The 17,480-nt window shown below is 37.8% G+C and overlaps 1 protein-coding gene across 1 annotated transcript in view; it reads right to left on the minus strand.

Moving 5' to 3' along the window:
- Positions 1-17,092, minus strand: part of ZSWIM5 (zinc finger SWIM-type containing 5) — a gene marked incomplete at both ends in the record, with an annotated part of 128,187 nt that extends 111,095 nt beyond the window's left edge. The window contains one exon of the mRNA XM_084244169.1: positions 16,501-17,092. Within this exon, the coding sequence (XP_084100295.1) occupies positions 16,501-17,092 (592 nt within the window). The remainder of the gene's footprint in view (positions 1-16,500) is intronic.
- Between the last annotated feature and the right edge of the window lie 388 nt (positions 17,093-17,480).

The raw sequence follows: 17,480 nt of genomic DNA on the forward strand, positions 1-17,480 counted from the left end.
GTCAACTAGGTATGACTCTCTGGAGCAAGTGTTGCCTGTAAGACCACAGCAACTGGACATTTATACAGCCCCCGCCTTGCTCAGCCATTTGTCTGCTGCCTCTAAAAGAATGTGACATCAAATGAAGCAGTACTCTGTAGCTGAGGCAGACCCTGAACCAGCTAACAGTTGAAGTTGCCTGCTTAAAGGCACTTCCTGCAGCTGGGAAAGGAAATTGTGTACTTCATCTCCATGTCTACCATAAAAAGAAATTGTCCTACCCAAGGTTCAGATCCCTCCCCCTCAAGTCAGCCCACATCTAATTCCAGACAACTCTGAAGTGTCATCTTAACTCCAGCGCTCCCAACAGGAATGATTCAAGTCTCTGTTGGAACTGCTTAGGTTCAATCTCTCCGCCCTCCTTATCTCGCTTTGTTCACTACATTACATGAGTTGTTCTTCAATAAACCTTCTGCAAGCAAATCTCCATCTCAGAGTCTATTTCCCAGGGGACACAACCTAAAAATTCTAATTCCATAGGTAGATTCAATAACGAAGTAGCTATGACCTATTCTTTCAGTAACCTCACAGGATATCATTTTATTTCAGCAGGAGCAAATCATTAAAACTCAGCTGTCTATGGCAAAATAATGTCAAGCCATCATTATGTTAGGAAAAAAATAATAAAAGCAACTTATACAGAAGCATTTAGATAAGTAGCAGACCAGGATGAATATATGAGGAATGCCAAAATTGAAATATTTAACAAGAAGTAGCAAGCAGTGGAACTATGTCAACCTTTCAAAAAAATAAAGTAACTATTTTACTCACATACTGACAATGGGAAAAATAAAAAGGATTAATAAAAGTCTAATAAGCCCACATTATATACATCAAGCCTTAAAGGCAATAGAGAAATTAATTGAAGAATTTTTATCAAATAAAAGATTCTTCTGCATCAGTCAGTGGCTCCTGAAATTATTTGAGTCATGGATGCCTTTGAGTATCAAACAAAAGTTATAGACCATCTTCTCTAAAAAATGTCTACATACATTTGTAAAACATGAAAATAATTTCAGGAGTTCATGGATTCCTGAAGTCCATTTATAGATGGCAGTTTAAGAATCCCTGACCTACAGTCTACCTGTTCTGTTCCCCACTCTGTCTCTGGTGAATCCTCTCATCCCCTGCACCTCTGGCCTATACCCCAGTTTGTATGCATAAATAAATAAATCTTTTTTTTAAAAAAAAGAATCCATGATCTAAATCAGGCTTTTAAGGGTAAGACAATATCTAACTCAATTAACTAAAGGCAAAAGACAAAAAAAAATACAGTTGAATAAACCATATTGTCTTAAGCTTATTTAAATCATATTATTATACAAGAAATATATAAACAGGTTCTCATGATAAAATAATTCAAACAATGCAGATTAAACTAAATTTCATCTTAGTTGCTAGCTATTCCCATTTTTCTTCAAAGAGATTATCAGCTTGATGTAAATTATTTCAGAATTTTTCAATGCTTTGTCAAAAATGTATGCGCCTTGGATAAACTATGTTAAGAAATAGCATTTTAAAATAAAGAATAGATACTAGTCATTTTCCTAATATTGGCAAATTGAGCTTAAGGACTTTTTCACGGAATTCTGAATTCAACTTATCTGTTTAATACAATTTGACCCACAAGTTCCAAAAATGGTTGGAACAAGCTGATGTATAAATCAATTTAACCAATATCTACTGAGCACATTCTATATAAATCACTGTGTTAAAAAGTGCTATGGAGTAGTTCCCAAACCTTTAAACCTGGAGGGCTTATAAAAAATACAGACTGCTGAGCCTCATCCCAATGATAACTAACTAACATTTTCAAGAGTGGGTTCTAGAATCTGTATTTTACCAACACTCCTTATGCAACTTAAGTGTAAAGCAGCCATTGCTGTGAACTGCTACTGTATAATCATAGAACTGACCAAGATAATGTTCTCAATTTGTTTCCACATTTGTTAAATGTCCATTATGAAACCTATTAGTTTTTGTAGGTATTGTGCTGGATGCTAAATAGGATACAGTCCTCACCTTAGAGTGCTTACAGATCAGAAGCAAAGACAACACCTGTAACAAAGCAGTATAACACAAGCTGAAAGTAGAATGTGCTGTATGTTCCCTCAATAAAATGTATGCTCCATGAAAGCAGGAACTTTATTCACTGCCACATCTCCATAGATAGACCAGAGTCTAACACATACTAGGTACCAATAAACAATTGCTGAAGACTACATAATAATAAAGATGAAGGAAAGTTTAATTTCAACTAAACAGATTAGGAAATGGCACTTTTGAGACTAGATCTACAGGTTCAGGGAGCCAAGGTAATAGTCATTCTGTTTTTTTAAGTTCCAATTCAAGATGATGGTACAGAAAGAACCTGAACTCACCTTCTCTCACAGACAGAACAAACATACAACTACATGTGGGATAATTTACTAAAATGACCAGAAAACCAGATAAACAGAGCTTCCACAACAAAGCACAAAAGAGCAGCAGTGAGACTGGCTGAAGAAACAGACATACACTCTCCAGTATAGTCATTAAGGCTGGGAAGAATCTCAAACGTGCAGAACTTTTTCTTGGAGAGTCAGGGGAAACAGGGGTGTGTGGACTCTATTGCACATCCCAACCTTTAATTCTGTGCAATGAAGATGAGTTCCTGGAGCTCAGGCATTGAGGACCAGTGGGAAATATATCCAATAAAGCCAAAGAATTATAGGGAACTGAGAATCTTCCCTTAAAAGGCTCACATGCAGACTCACTCCCTCAGGAACCTACTATAGCAAAACCAGTCTGAAAAGGGCCCAAACCATAGTTGAAGGAAACCTACTTACCACTCATAATGTCTGCCTGAAAGGTAGAAAACTTTTCAGATGAACCCTAGGTTGGAAATACTTGGTGGGGACTATTTTAGCATCCTCACAAAATCTTGCTAGCACCAGTGGTAGCAGTCACCATCTTGGAACCCTCTCTGTGGGCAAGGCCCCAGTGTAACTTAGCTACACATCACATCGGCACCACAACAGAACACTGCAATTGGCCTACAGTTCTACCTACCCAGCATGGCTAGGCCAACAGCCTCACCTACCATGCTGCCCTAACATAACAGGTAGGTGGATGCAACCCACATAGGGGACATATCTTGAGCACCTGGCTCTAGTGGTCAGGGGGTACCACTTCCAGACTCTTTATGCATATGTTCATGCATAAGGCCAAACCTTCAAGGTTAGAAGAGGTAGTAAAGTTGCCTAATACAGAGAAGCATGTCCCAAACAAAGAACAAGACCAAACCCCCAAAAAAACCTTAAAGAAAACAATACTTGCAAAAGAGTTCAGTTATAAAGATGTTCCCAAAACAGGGAATAAATAGATGAACTACAAATTTAAGAAAGACCTAAACATAAATTACAGAGCTGAACAATACAAAGAGAGAAATGAAAAATACAATAAGGGGGCCAACAGCAGAAGGAATGAAGCAGAGGAGCCAATAAATGAACTGGAAGACAGAGCAAGAGAACTTACCCAGTCAAAGCAGGAAAATGAAAGAAGTAAACCTACTTTAAAGGTGCTGTAGGATAACATCAAAGAAAATAATACTCATATTATAGGAATACTAGGAAAAGAAGAGAGAGAGAAAGGGTTACAAAAATTATTGAATAAATAATGGCTAAACTTCCCTAAGCTGGGGGAAGAAGGAGCAGACATCGAGAGAATCATACTGGCTGATGAAGAAAACAAAAAATCAAATTTTTAAGGAGCATTAGCCAGATGAAGAATTTACGAAGATGAACAAATCAAGAGATTAACTGATGAAACTGCAAGGGAAAATATTCAGCTAAAGGAAGAGTTCCAAAAGCTTGAAGGTGAAAAACAAGAGGCCACCAGAAATTACCAGATTAAAGAGGATGTTCCTGAAACAAACATGAAATTCACATTTGTACAGAATCCTAAGACTGACAGTTTTAAAATTTATCTATAAGGAAGCTCACAAGATCCTTATGAGCTACAAAATGACTTTATCACCTTTGAAAAAGAAGTTATCCAAAATATGATCAGGGAGAAACATCAAACATAGATAGAGGGTGTAGATGTGGAAGTGATGGCCAACCTGGTTTCATTAAACTTTGAAGTTGGACTCCTAGTTCATGTAGAAGTTTCTAAAATTAAGATCAATGTTACTGAGGTTTCTGATGAATTGTTTGAAAATCAGATGAGAAACAAGCTAGAAGTGAGTTTTGCACCCACCAAAAAGGAGGTAGAAAGGTGTGGAATGGAAGATTTTGATGATGGATGAATAACTTCTCAAGTACTTAGGTAACATCCACTTTCACCAACAGAAGAAAAAGATATTATCAAATATTCTCTAGGTCAACCTCTCATAGCATATTTTTGAGAATGGATTTATGCAAGTATATAAAAATTGAGATTCTGAGCCCAAAACACTGTAAATGTTTGACAAAAAAAATGATTATTCTCTTCCTTAAAACAAAAAAAAAACTTTCATTCTTTAGTGTCCACTTATTCTTTTTAAAATTTTTTTTAATTTATATCTTTTACATCGCTGTGTATTCCCCATAAAATTCCCACCACCAGTCCACCCGTGAACCATCACCATAGTCCCTTGTGCCCTTTTCTCCCCTGTTTTGATCCTGTTTCCTCCCCTCACAGCATTTATTCTTAGATGCAAAATATATTTACACATTTTTTAATTCTTCACAGTTGCAAACTGAGGTACATGTTTACAAATATAGTAGGTGCACTGTATTAAAAACACTTGTTCATAAAAGGAAAATAGCTGTATAAATTGCTAAAAGGCAAGGGAAGGGGAAAGAATTAATATTCAGTTTTCTTATGATGTGTAAGAAATTCCAAACTAACTTTGAATACATTATTTTATTTAACTATGATGTAAACATTCTCAAATAGCATAATGTCCTCATTTTACAGGTGAAAAAACTGAGGGATAGATGAGAGAAAATATCTGCATATCACACATCTAACAAGGGCTTAATTTCCAAAGTACATAAAGAACTCACACAACTCAACAACAAAAACCAGAAGAAAAAACAGAGACACTTCTCCAAAGAAAACATACAGACAGCCCACAAGCACATGAAAAAATGCTCTACGTCATTATAAGGAAAATGCAAACCAAAATCGCCAAGAGACATCATCTCACACTTGTGAGAATGCCATACTACATCAAAAAGACTGGAAGTAACAAGACAAGGCAAGAATGCAGAGAAAAAGGAACTCTCCTTCACTACTGGTGGGAATGTAAATTGGTACAGACTCTATGGAAAACAGTACAGAGATCCCTTAAAAAATAAAAATGGAAATACCATATAATCCAGCAATTTCACTTCCAGGTTTTTATCCAAATAATACGAGAACATTATTCAAAAAGATATATGCACCCTGTGTCCACAGCTGCACTATTCACTTAGCCAAGTTATGGAATCAACCTAAATGTTCATTGACATATGACTGGATAAAGAAGTTATGGTACAGGGCCTGCCTGGTGGCACAAGAGGTTAGGATACCACCTATGAAACTGTCCGCTGCCTCTGCAGCACGAGTTCAATCCCCGGCCAGGGAGATACCCACATGGTGCAGCAGACCTCTCCTGGCTCACCCGCTGCTCCCCTCAGCAGTGTATTTCAGTCAATCTGCCTGTTCTGTTCCCCACTCTGTCTCTGGTGAATCCTCTCACCCCCTCCCCCAGGCCTCTACCCCAGTTCTTATATGCATAAATAAATAAATCTTAAAAAAAAAAGAAGTTATGGTACATATATTCAATGGACTACTACTAGGTTATTTTTAAAAAGATAAAATTGTGCCTTTTGTGACAATATGGATGGAATTTGAGGTGACTGTACTAAGTAAAAGACATTGTGAAAGTGAAAGACAATGACTGGTGGTTTCATTCATTTGTGGTATATAAACAGCCAAAGAAAGCATCCAACAAATACAAAAAAATAACTCTTGAGTGTGAAAAAAAATGGTGATTACCATAGAAGAAGAGGAGAGGGAAGAGGAGGTAGAGGTGGGGGTAACTGTAATAATGCAGTGAAACTGGGCTTCGGTGGTGGCGAATGGTGAAGGAAGTGCACAAATCTAAGTGTGAAGTTGTATCTCCCAAAATTGTGTCATTTTATAGATGAATTGTTAATCAATGAAATTTTAATTAAAAAATAAAAGGCTTCTGAGATGAGATTTAAAAAGGAAAGGTAACAAATACAGGATTCTCTCAATAATTTTGGTAAAGGCTATAATAATAATAATCATGGTAAATATGTACATAGCACTTAGATAGTAAGTGCTAGATCCTCCTCAAAATGCTTTACATGCAAACCAATTTAGTCTTCAAAACAAGCATTGTTACCATTATTCTATCCATATACAGTTGGAGAAACAGACATAATGAGGCACCAGAATTCTGAGGCAACCTGCTCCATAGTCCCTTCATATATGTTGATAATATATAATATTATCATATTACATAATTTGCATCATGCAACATGAGATTATATTTTAGATATAAGTAAATATATACCAAAGAATCCAATAATGTAATATTGAATGAAAGACAAAATTGGCAAAATTAAGGACTTTTTCCACAATAGAGAATCATAATGAGGGTACAGAATTTATATTGTTAATGACATCAATGCATGTTGGTGATATCTGCCAGTCATGTCAGTTTATCAGATGTTGATAGTCTTAAGCATAATAAAACAGGCTGACTTTTCCTGAATGTATTAATGATGCAACATCCATTCAATAAAACCATAAATGAATAGGGGAAAAAATGCAATTATCTCCAAGGCTTTCAAAGACTTAACAAATTTTCCTGTTGCCACAAGATAATGAATGCATGGGCCAAAATCTATTTTGTTGATTAGCTCTATCATATACTGGTACCTAAAAGAAGCAACATTTTTTTTTTAATTCAGAAAGGATTATTTGAAGAGAACAAAGCTATTCTAAAGCCAGAAATCTCTATTGTGAGAAAGAATATCTGGTAACATTTTTGTTATCTTCCTGCCTACTGATGTTACTCCTTTGAATCAACTATGGATGAGAGTATCACAGGACATAGAATTGTCAATACAGAACTTCATGAAGGGTTAATCTAATTTTTAAGTGGTAAATAATTTTTTCAATCTTTATTGTAACATTAAACATTTTAATATTTCTTATAATTGAAATTATATTAAAATAGAGTAACATGTTCAGTTGTCCACATTTCTCCAGTTAATGACTTCTTACTCTTTGCATCCTTACCATATCTCTATTACAAAGCATTGTGTAAAAAGCTATTGTATATATGTATCCTATATTAAACCAAGCACTCCTTAAATATAGAAGTTATGTTCTATTTTGCATAAAACACTGAAAATGTTCCATCTAAGTTTTATAAATGAACAAACATGAAGAAAATTATAGGGGCCTCCCTGGTGGCACAGGGATTAAAGACAGTACTATCAAGCTATCGCAGCCACTGCAGCAGGAATTGCATGCCCATTCAGCAAGGAAGCAACCCACATGGTACAGGAGACCTCTCCTGCCTCACCTGCTGCTCCCCTCAGTAGTGTATTTCAGTAGATCTGCCCGTTCTGCTCCCCACTCTCTCTGGTGAATCCTCTCACCGCCTCACACCTCTGACTTATACCCTAGTTCTTGTATGCATAAATAAATAAATCCTTAAAAAAAGAAGAAAATTGGGCCTCCCCTGTGGCGCAGCAGTTGAGCGCTGGGTTGTGAAGTTGCCCGTAGCCTCTGCAGCGCCGGTTCGATCCCCAGCTGCTCCCCGACCACCGGAGGAGGGTCCCACATGGCGCGCAGACCTCTCCTGCCACCCGCTGCTCCCCTCAGCAGTGTACTTCGCTCCTTCTGCCTGCTCTGCTCCCCACTCTGGCTCTGGTGAATTCTCTTGCCCTCCCACGCTTCTGACTGCGCCCAGTGCTTGTATAGATAAATAAAAATAAATAAATCTTAAAAAACAAAACAAAAGGAAAAAAAAGAAGAAAATTATACATTGGAATTACATTTAAACAAGTGTCTTTTGATGATGTCTTTTGATGACAATTACAAAGATTTTATATATTTTTGCATAAGACCTTTCCAAAACATAGAGACACTCTTTAAGTAGTAAAAGAATAATTTTCCTTGAAATTCATTAATAAACCTAAAGACAGGTTTATAGTTGCTTGTTGATTTTGATTTTTACTTTGTATTAATTAGTCTTTTTCCTGGTCCCTTATTTAGGTTTCCTAAATTCCTGCTATGAGTGAGACCATCCGGTGTTTTTCTTTTTCTTTCTGACTTATTTCGCTGAGCATGATCCCTTCTAGCTCCATCCATGTTGCTGTAAACTGCATGTGTTTATCTTTTTTGATTGCTGAGTAATATTCCATTGTGTATATGTACCACATCTTCTTGATCCAGGGGCGGGGAGAAGGACTGGGTCAAAATAAGGGGAGGGTGCAACTGTATGGGGAATATAACCAAAATGAAAATGCATACATTGTGCAAAAATGAAAAATGATGCAAGAATTATATAAAATAAAATATTTTTTAAAAAAATAAATTAATATGAGAATTGCAAAAAATAAATAAATAAATAAACCTAAAGACAGGTAAAAGAATAGATTGAAGCCTCTCTGTCTTTAATCCTTTTCTTAATAAACCTGTCATTTTAAAATATAAAATAAATAGATTGAAATAGAGCTAAGAAAATTGACATGGTCCATAGCATTTGCGTAATAAATCATAATGCTTTGATTACCTACAGTAAGTTTAAAATGCTGATAACCTAATAAAGGTGATCATTTTTCTAGAGCAATACTTTTAAACCTCAGTTATATATAAAAATAACTAGGAAGTTTTTTTTTTTTTAATTCTGAAACTCAGTCCTCATTCTCAACAGATTCTAATTTAATTAATTTGGGGTTAGTCCTTTAAAAAATTTCCCCAGGTTATTTTAATGTGAAACCAAGATTGGAACCACTATTCTTTTCAAATAAAAAATTTGAAGTATAATTTATATTTAATAAAATTTACCAATTTTATGTATACAATTCGATAAATTTTGACAAGTGAATACAGCCATGTAACTACTACCATAATCATGATATAGAACATTTCCATCACCCAAATAAGTTTCCTCATATCCCACTCCTTTCTCTCTGAGCAACCACTGGTCTACTTTTTGCCACAACAACATGAGCTTTTCAAAAATTTCACATGCATGTACTCTTTTTTGGTTTGGCTTCTTTTACTTCACATAATGCTTAGCTATTGCTAATTTTTCTTTTTTATAGGTGAATAGTATTCCACTATATGGCTATCCAACAGTTGTTTGTTTCCAGTTCAAGTTTATTCTGAATAAAGCTGTTCTAAGTATCTAAAATTCAAATCTTTATAAACACATGTTTTCATTTCTCTAAAGTAAATCCCTTAGGAATAGGGTTGATGATTCTTATGATTAAGTGTACGATTAATTGTATGATTAATTTTATAAGAAATTGCTTTCCAAAGTGACTATCAGCAATGTAAGAGAATTTTAGTTGTTCCATTCTTGCTAGCACTTGATATTATCAGTCTTTTTTCTTAAGTCATTTTGTTGAATGTATACTAGTAGTATGTTTTTGCTTTTTAAAATGCATTTCCCTAAAAACTAAATGATGAGTATTCAGATAACTTCCAAAAGCAAGAAAACCACCAAGAAGAAGAGTACTTCATTTTTTGATTCAGTAGTGTATTCTGAAAGAAGGTAACAATGTTATGCTTCCATGAATATCAAATTCATCACTCCATTATGAGAAACAAGCAAATGATCAAAAACATGTACAAAAACATACGTAAACAAGCAAACTTTTCAAAAAAAGATTTCAGAGAAACTCTTAAAGGCAAGTATTCACTCAATATATAACCTCACACCTATGTAAATATGGCAACATAATATAGTTCTTAGAAGCTTAGGTTTCAGGGTCCAACCCCACTTTGTATTCTAAGGTAGGAAAATATAAATTATTTTGGAAAATTTTCCACCAAATAAACAATATATTGAGTTTTACATGAAACAAATGACTAAAAGTTAGTTCAATTAACAAATCAAGAATTGGTTAAAAATAAGTTTCGGGGTATTTTTATTAACTATGTAATGTTTTTTTTTTTAAAGATTTATTTTATTTTATTTATTTATACAAGCACTGGGTACAGTCAGAAGCGCAGGAGGGTGAGAGAATTCACCAGAGCCAGAGCAGGGAGCAGAGCAGGCAGAAGGACCGAAGTCCACTGCTGAGGGGAGCAGCGGGCGGCAGGAGAGGTCTGCGCGCCATGTGGGACCTTCCTGGGGGGATGCGGGGGGCCATGTGGGACCTTCCTGGGGGGGTGGGGGGGGGCCGGGGAGCAGCCGGCGATCGGAGATCGAACCGGCGCTGCAGAGGCTGCGGGTAGCTTTGCAACCCAGCACTCAACCCCTGCGCCACCGGGGAGGCCCAACTATGTAATGTTTTAAAGGTCAGAAACATCCAGATATTACAAAACGCCAGTATATTTCTTAGGCTCCAGTTACATATAAATCAAGAAATACATCCATACTACATAAATATTTTAAAAGTTATGTAATAATTTACTCATTCATTCTATAAACATTTAATGATTATCAACTTAAGGCATGTCACATTATACATAGTAAGGGGGAGAACAATTTTTCTCAATACTGAGAACCAAAAATCAATCAGTTGACTTATATACTATTATGAAAAGTATCAGAGTAATTTAGCATAAGACAACATAATGCTAAAGCTAATATTTAAGTGAGTGTGATTTCCTTGGCATAAGATTGATGAGAGGCTAAAAGTGGCCAAGACGGATGCTGCCTATGTCAGAAAAGAAATTAGCCTATAAATAACCCACAAGGTAAAAAAATAAAAATCACATAAAAGTAATCTGGGATGAAAAATAATCTATTTCTAATATCAAATACTAAATCTAAAACATATTAACTTGGGGTTTGGAAACAGAGGTGAAGATATGGTTCATATATTTCCAGGGTTACCTATTTCTAAAGATGTGTGTGTGTTATAAACAATATCCATGAAAAAATAATCCCACAGTAAGCTGTTCATCCATGCATGTATACAGTGAGTATTGTATTGCAGTCATCCTTTTTTATAAAGAGTAGCAGGTTTAACTTTTAAATAACCACTTATTTGTTTTAAAAAGTTCCACATGTATTAAAAATGTTAAATGTTTTTAATACTTCAATATGACTGTTATCCTTATAAAATAGCCATCTGAAGACATAGACACATACAAGAATGCTATGTGACAGAGAAAACAGATTGGAGTTATGCAGTTTCAAGTAAGGCAATGCCAAAGATAGCCAGCAAACTACCAAGAGCTATGAAGAGGCAAAGACAGATTCCCCTATAGGTTTCAGAAGGAGCATGGCCCTGTGGATAACTTGTTTTCAGATTTCTAATCTCTGGAACATTAAGATAATAAATTTCTGTGGTTTTAAGTTACCTAATTTGTGGCAAGTTGTTACAGCAGCCATAGGAAACTAAATCAGCATTTTCAGTATTGCTCTCACACATTAATGTCTTAATTTTTTAAAATTATCTTCTAAAGTAAAATACAGGAAATTATATCGTGGGGTATACTGCTATACATTTCAACATATATATGTATATGTGTATATACACATAGATTCATATAGCCATCACCATAATAGGATATTGAGCATTAATTTTTAACAGCCATTGTTTCGTAACTAAGAGAAATGAAATTGTTTCACATAGGCATAAATAAATTTTCTTTCTTTTCACTTCAAAATTCAGACTTTGAACTCACACTTCAATATTTCTTAATTCCCACAATAGAGATAACCTCTAAAATAAAATCCATTATCTTCAGTTTGTTCATTAAAATCTAAAGCTCTACCCTTGAGAAAATCACCTTCAAGAAGAATTCATTAAAAGCTTTCATTTGACGAAATTAATAAACCACCATTTTTCACACAAAGCAGATGGTCAACACAGAGATACATATATGTTATAATACTCATCCTACTTAATACTATCAGTTTATTATATGCACAATCACGGGGTTTTCTCCACATCTATCTAATACCACAGTCAAATTAAAAACTCAGGCCTCTCTCTCTCTTTTTTTTTAATAACACAGAAGTCCATTCTTAACTTTCACTCTTCAACATTTATTGAACATTAAGGTGTGTGTGTGTGTGTGTGTGTGTGTGTGTGTAATGTGTTGGGGTAGAAGGGGTGCTTTAGAAAACTGTGATGTTAAAATTTGGTTATGTTTCTATCCTAAAAAATGTTATCATTTATCCATTAAAGGTACACAGCTGCCTTCTGGCTGAAACATCTTAAATATAAATTAAGCTATTTTTTCCCACATGAAGTTTTATTATTTCATAACTAAATTACATACAATGTTATAGAGCTTTTTAGGTGAAGAACATGCTTTGTTCCCCCACATGATATATATCAAAATAAAATATATATATGTGTATCAATAACTATAATACTTGGCACTGCTGCATTTCACCAAAGCTGTCCTATAGAAGAATTCCTCAAATATGTATTCAGTGCTTATAATTTAAAACTAATTACTTGATATTTAAGTTATGTATAACTTCCTGAAATGGACCTTTTTATTACTGACTTTGTGTTATACTTCCTACTCATAAGGTAGTACTTAGCATTGTGGTTCTAGTCTTGAAGACAATCCAAGGACAAATTATGTACTTATTAGAAAATATATAGACTAAAAATACGGGGTTTTTAGAAATGCTCTAGGTAAATATTTACAAGTAAGATATACCACCACTGAAGGCCCGTGTATGTGTTTACCCAATTTCCAAAAATGTAAATAATACATATAATAGTTGATATATTTCTGCATTAAAGAGAGAAAATCTGTTGATGCTTCTCTTCTCTCAGTCAATTCTGATTTTGCTGAGAAGGCACCAACCTCCTTTAAAGTCCACCAAATACAGAAATTAACTTAAAACATGATGGATAGCAAAAAGAGCCAACATCATAAAATTATTAGTAAATTAAAGTTGTCCCATTCTTATACCATCTGCAGACTTCTAAATAAGTATTTTCCCAAGGTTTATACCACCGCTGTTTCCATGAATTTCTTAAACAGGTTAAAAATGCAAACGCTTAAATCTGAACTCTATTACCTTCATAATACTGAGAGATTATACTGTAAATCCATTCACACAGCTTCAAACTTACAGATGTCCCAGAAAAGACTAACTTATAAATTTCCCCTTTTAAATGGAACAATAGTTCTGATTCACCACTCTTATGTAAAAGTAATGTATTCATTGAGCATAACAACCTATAGTTCTCATTAGTTTACATAAAGCCAGGAAAGTTTTAGTTCTTATTCAAAATCTGATGCTTTCTATAGATTATTTGCTGTTCGGCCAATCCATAATTACTAATACCAGATTCTATGTGGAAAGTAATCAGAAGCTATCAAATATACCTACTCTTCAAACAAGTTTTTATGTTGTTTAGTTCACTGTGCTTCAAATGTTTTGTTTCATGTTGTACTATATTCTTCATCTTTCTTAATCTTTAAATTTCTTTAAATTTTATGGTTTGGGGCCTCCCTGGTGGCGCCAGGTGTTAAACACCACATTACAAAGCAATCTGCAGCCTCTGCAGCACGAGTACAATCCCCGGCCAGCCAGGGCACAACCCACATGGCACAGCAGACCTCTCCCGTCTCACTGGCTGCTCCCCTCAGCAGTGTATTTCTTCAGTCTGCCTGTTCTGTTCCCCGCTCTGTCTCCGGTGAATCCTCTCACCCCCTGCATCTCTGGCCTGTATCCCAGCTCTTGTATGCATAAATAAATAAATCTTTGAAAAAAAAAATTTTATGCCTTGACCTTTTTTCTTCATTTAATTCCCCCTGTGAATCTTTACTTTAAAAGGATGTTGTTATACAGAAATACCCTAACTTTTCTAAAGCATTACCTTGATGCTTTCTAAAGCATCAGTTTTCAGTAACTTCGCAATTCTAAGGTTACAATGATGACTTGGAAACATACAGAATTTTTAATTAGCACCACTTAGTAATTAAATTGAGTTTAAAGTGAAGTTATAAACTGAAGAACTAATCATTACTACCTCGCTATACAGAAATCATTTTCTCTCTTCTAGCAATACACTATAAAACCTGTCATCTGGGTTAAGTGACATACTCACAATATTAAGTTTAAAAGATGGTGGGGGGGCAGTGAAAGGAGAGGTCAATGGTGGACTATGGATGCCTTGGTGGTGGGAAAACTATGGTGACCACACCTGAGGGGAGAACTCCTATATTGTGAAAAAACAGACAAATATGTAAAATAATCTCATTAATCGTCATCAATAAAAAAAAATAGTAATAACACATGAGGGATGACTCTCTGATTTTACATATTAAAAGGTGATTCATGCCAAGATACAGGACTCAAATGATACATAATGGAATATCCTCTTCCATACAGCATAGCATAAATTAAGGTCAGAAAAATAAAGGTTAGTCAGCTCATGGTTCTCAAATAGCATTACCTAAAAGTGATTAATTCATTCTCCTACATTTATCCACAACATCCAAAAGGAAAATCAAAAAATAGTCTTATACGTCTTTTCTCCAGTCCCCAAAACTACCACACAAGAGCTCATCACCCCAATAAGCATGTCAACTATCATAAAAGAAAAATGTGATTTAAACATGACCTGAGTGACCCACAAAAGCTGATTTCATTTGTAAATTGACTGTGTGGTCACTTTCAAAATATGTACCTTTTTAAAATTCTTCCTCGACCTCATTTGCCCCCTCAAGTTTGAAAATTCTTTCAAATTCATCTCCTACTACAAAATAAATATTTAAATCGATACTTTTCAATTTAAAATATTAAAATAAGAATCTTAAAAAGTAACTGATCTGAACTCACACAAAGAATAAAGTTAACAGAGTATTAGAGAAATGCCAACATTTATTGTCATGACTTCATTATTAAAGCTGTATACCTTAATTATGTTTCCACCATTCAGTCTTTCAAAAAATACACAAATACACAAAGGACTAGACTCTTTCAAATAAACAGAACTTTTTCAACCTATTGTCACTGTATTCTGGTACTACATAAATTTACAATTGTGGTATACTGTTGTTTTAAAAAGAAAACAGATTCCATGTTTCTCAATACTCAGAAGTGGATTACTTTATATGAAACCCAATGTACTACTCTTAAAAGGGAAAAATTTAAATGTGTTAATTTGATCTGAGAAGACAGTTAGATGTTGACGATGCCTGTGTATGTGTGTTCCTGTGCTTGTCTAATTCTTAAACCAACCTCTCTTAAACTCCTTTCAAAAATCACTTTTTTTCAATAAATGAGCCCATACTGTACAATAAAATGCATAGATAATGTGCACTTCCAGAATGCTATAATAGGCCAAATAGGAAAAAAAAAAAAATCAGTGTTTTAATTTTCCAAATTGCAAGTCAATGTTAAACAATGTCATTTCTCTTTCTCCTGATTCAACAAATCAGGAGTCCTGTATTTTCATATTTAATAAGAGTAACAAACTGATTAGAAGCCCTGGAGGAGTAAAAGAAAAAGAAATTATTTTTCATTTTCCCACAAACAGAAAGATAAAACAATAGCTAATACGAAGACTTGTTAAATGAGAGGCATTTGAAATACCCAACGTGACCAGCTTTTGATTTACCCCAGTCTGACAAGGAAGACAGACCCCACCCCCACTCCAGATTGTATGGCTTTTTTTTTTTTTTTTTTTTCCCCTTGGTGGGGGTGTGGAGAAGAGAAGCTGTCACATTTCCATCTTCGGTTATTGTTAGTCTGCAGCCTAGATTCCCAAGTATCACCGGTCCGGGGGAAAAGGTATTAAAAGCAGACAATGAAAACAGTCTGAAATGCACAATATTTTGTTGGGGCTTTTCCAATTTTAAAGTTAATTACACCCAGTTTCAACCTGCTAAGACTATAGCTTGCGTTTGACAGCCTGTCCCTCAAACGTTCCCCGCAAGCCCGTTGCTCCAGATTCACTACCATTTCTCTCTTCTCCAAACTTAAATTAGAAAAATGCATTTCCGAAATTATTACACCCGTAAAGACAAACCTCCCCATGCCGCTTCGCTGCTGTGTGGGAAGCAGAATGAAGAGTTAAAAAAGAGACCTAGTCGCTCTTCAAACAAAAAGAAATAAGGACAGAGGGCCAGGGGGCGAAAGAGCAGCAGTGGACCTGAATGCAATGTTGGGAAAAGTTTTTTCTGTGACTTGTTTGTCCCTCGGCAGGGGGACGCGAGTTGGGGGGACCCCCGGGTCTCGGCCCAGGTGCAGACAGCGGCACCTGCGGGAGAGAAGCTGGGGGGCCGGCGCGAAGCCCGGCGAGCACCTACCGACTTGCAGCACGTTCTCCACGGAGCCGCTGTCCAGCAGTCGGATGCCCCGGCGGAAGGGCAGCCCCTCGCCGCCGCCGCCGGCCCCTCCGGCCGCGGCGCCCAGCCCGGGAGACGCCCCCGCCGCGGCGGCCCCGGGGGCGGGGCCGGCCGGAGCGGCGGCCCCGGGGGGTGGCGGCGGCCCCTCCTCGGCCGGCAGAGCCCCCACGGCGCCGCCAGGCGCGCCGGCGCCGGGGCCGCCGCGGTACTGGAAGCTGGAGTACATGCAGATCTCCCGCTCACTCCGCGGGAAGGACCAGTAGACGATGCGGCGCTGCACGGGCTCCGGGATCCGCTCGAAGCGCTCCTCCACCCGCTCGTACGCCCACTTTTCCGCCACCGTCTTGGCGGCGCAGTCCAGCAAGGACTCGGGCTGCAGGTGGGGGCGGGCCCCGGGGGGCAGGCAGCCGCCGCCGACTCCCCCCGCCCCGCCGCCGCCGGCCCCCGGAGAGCCGCGAGGGTGGAGAGCCTGCGGGCTGAGCCGCGAGCAGAGCCGCTTGGCCGGGGAGACCGGCGGCGAGAGCAGCTCCTCTCGCTCACCTCCTTCCGCCATTGCTGGGGACTGACTGACTGACTGACTGAGGCGGCGGCACCGGCTGCGGCGGAGACCCCGGCCACGGCCACGCGCCCCGCGCAAGCGCCCAGCTGCGGCGCCGAGGGGCGGGGCGAGCAAACCCGCGAGCCCGCCGGCCCGAGTGGGGAGCCTGGGCTGGTCCGGCGCGCGCGCCGCGAGGGCCGACGGGCGCGGCCTGAGGACGGGCGTGAGGCGGCGCGCGCTGTCCGGGCCGCCGAGAGCTGGAAGAGGGCGGGAGCGAGCGCGGGCCGGCGGCGCGCGCCAGGCGCAAACAGCCCGGAGCGCGCACCGAGCGCTCGCGCCGGGGCCGGCGGCCGCTGGGGGGAGAGGAGCGCGGGGTTCCCTCGCCAGGCTGCGCGCCCCGATC

Source organism: Talpa europaea (genome assembly GCF_964194135.1).
Source record: "Talpa europaea genome assembly, chromosome: 9".
NCBI lineage: Eukaryota > Metazoa > Chordata > Mammalia > Eulipotyphla > Talpidae > Talpa > Talpa europaea.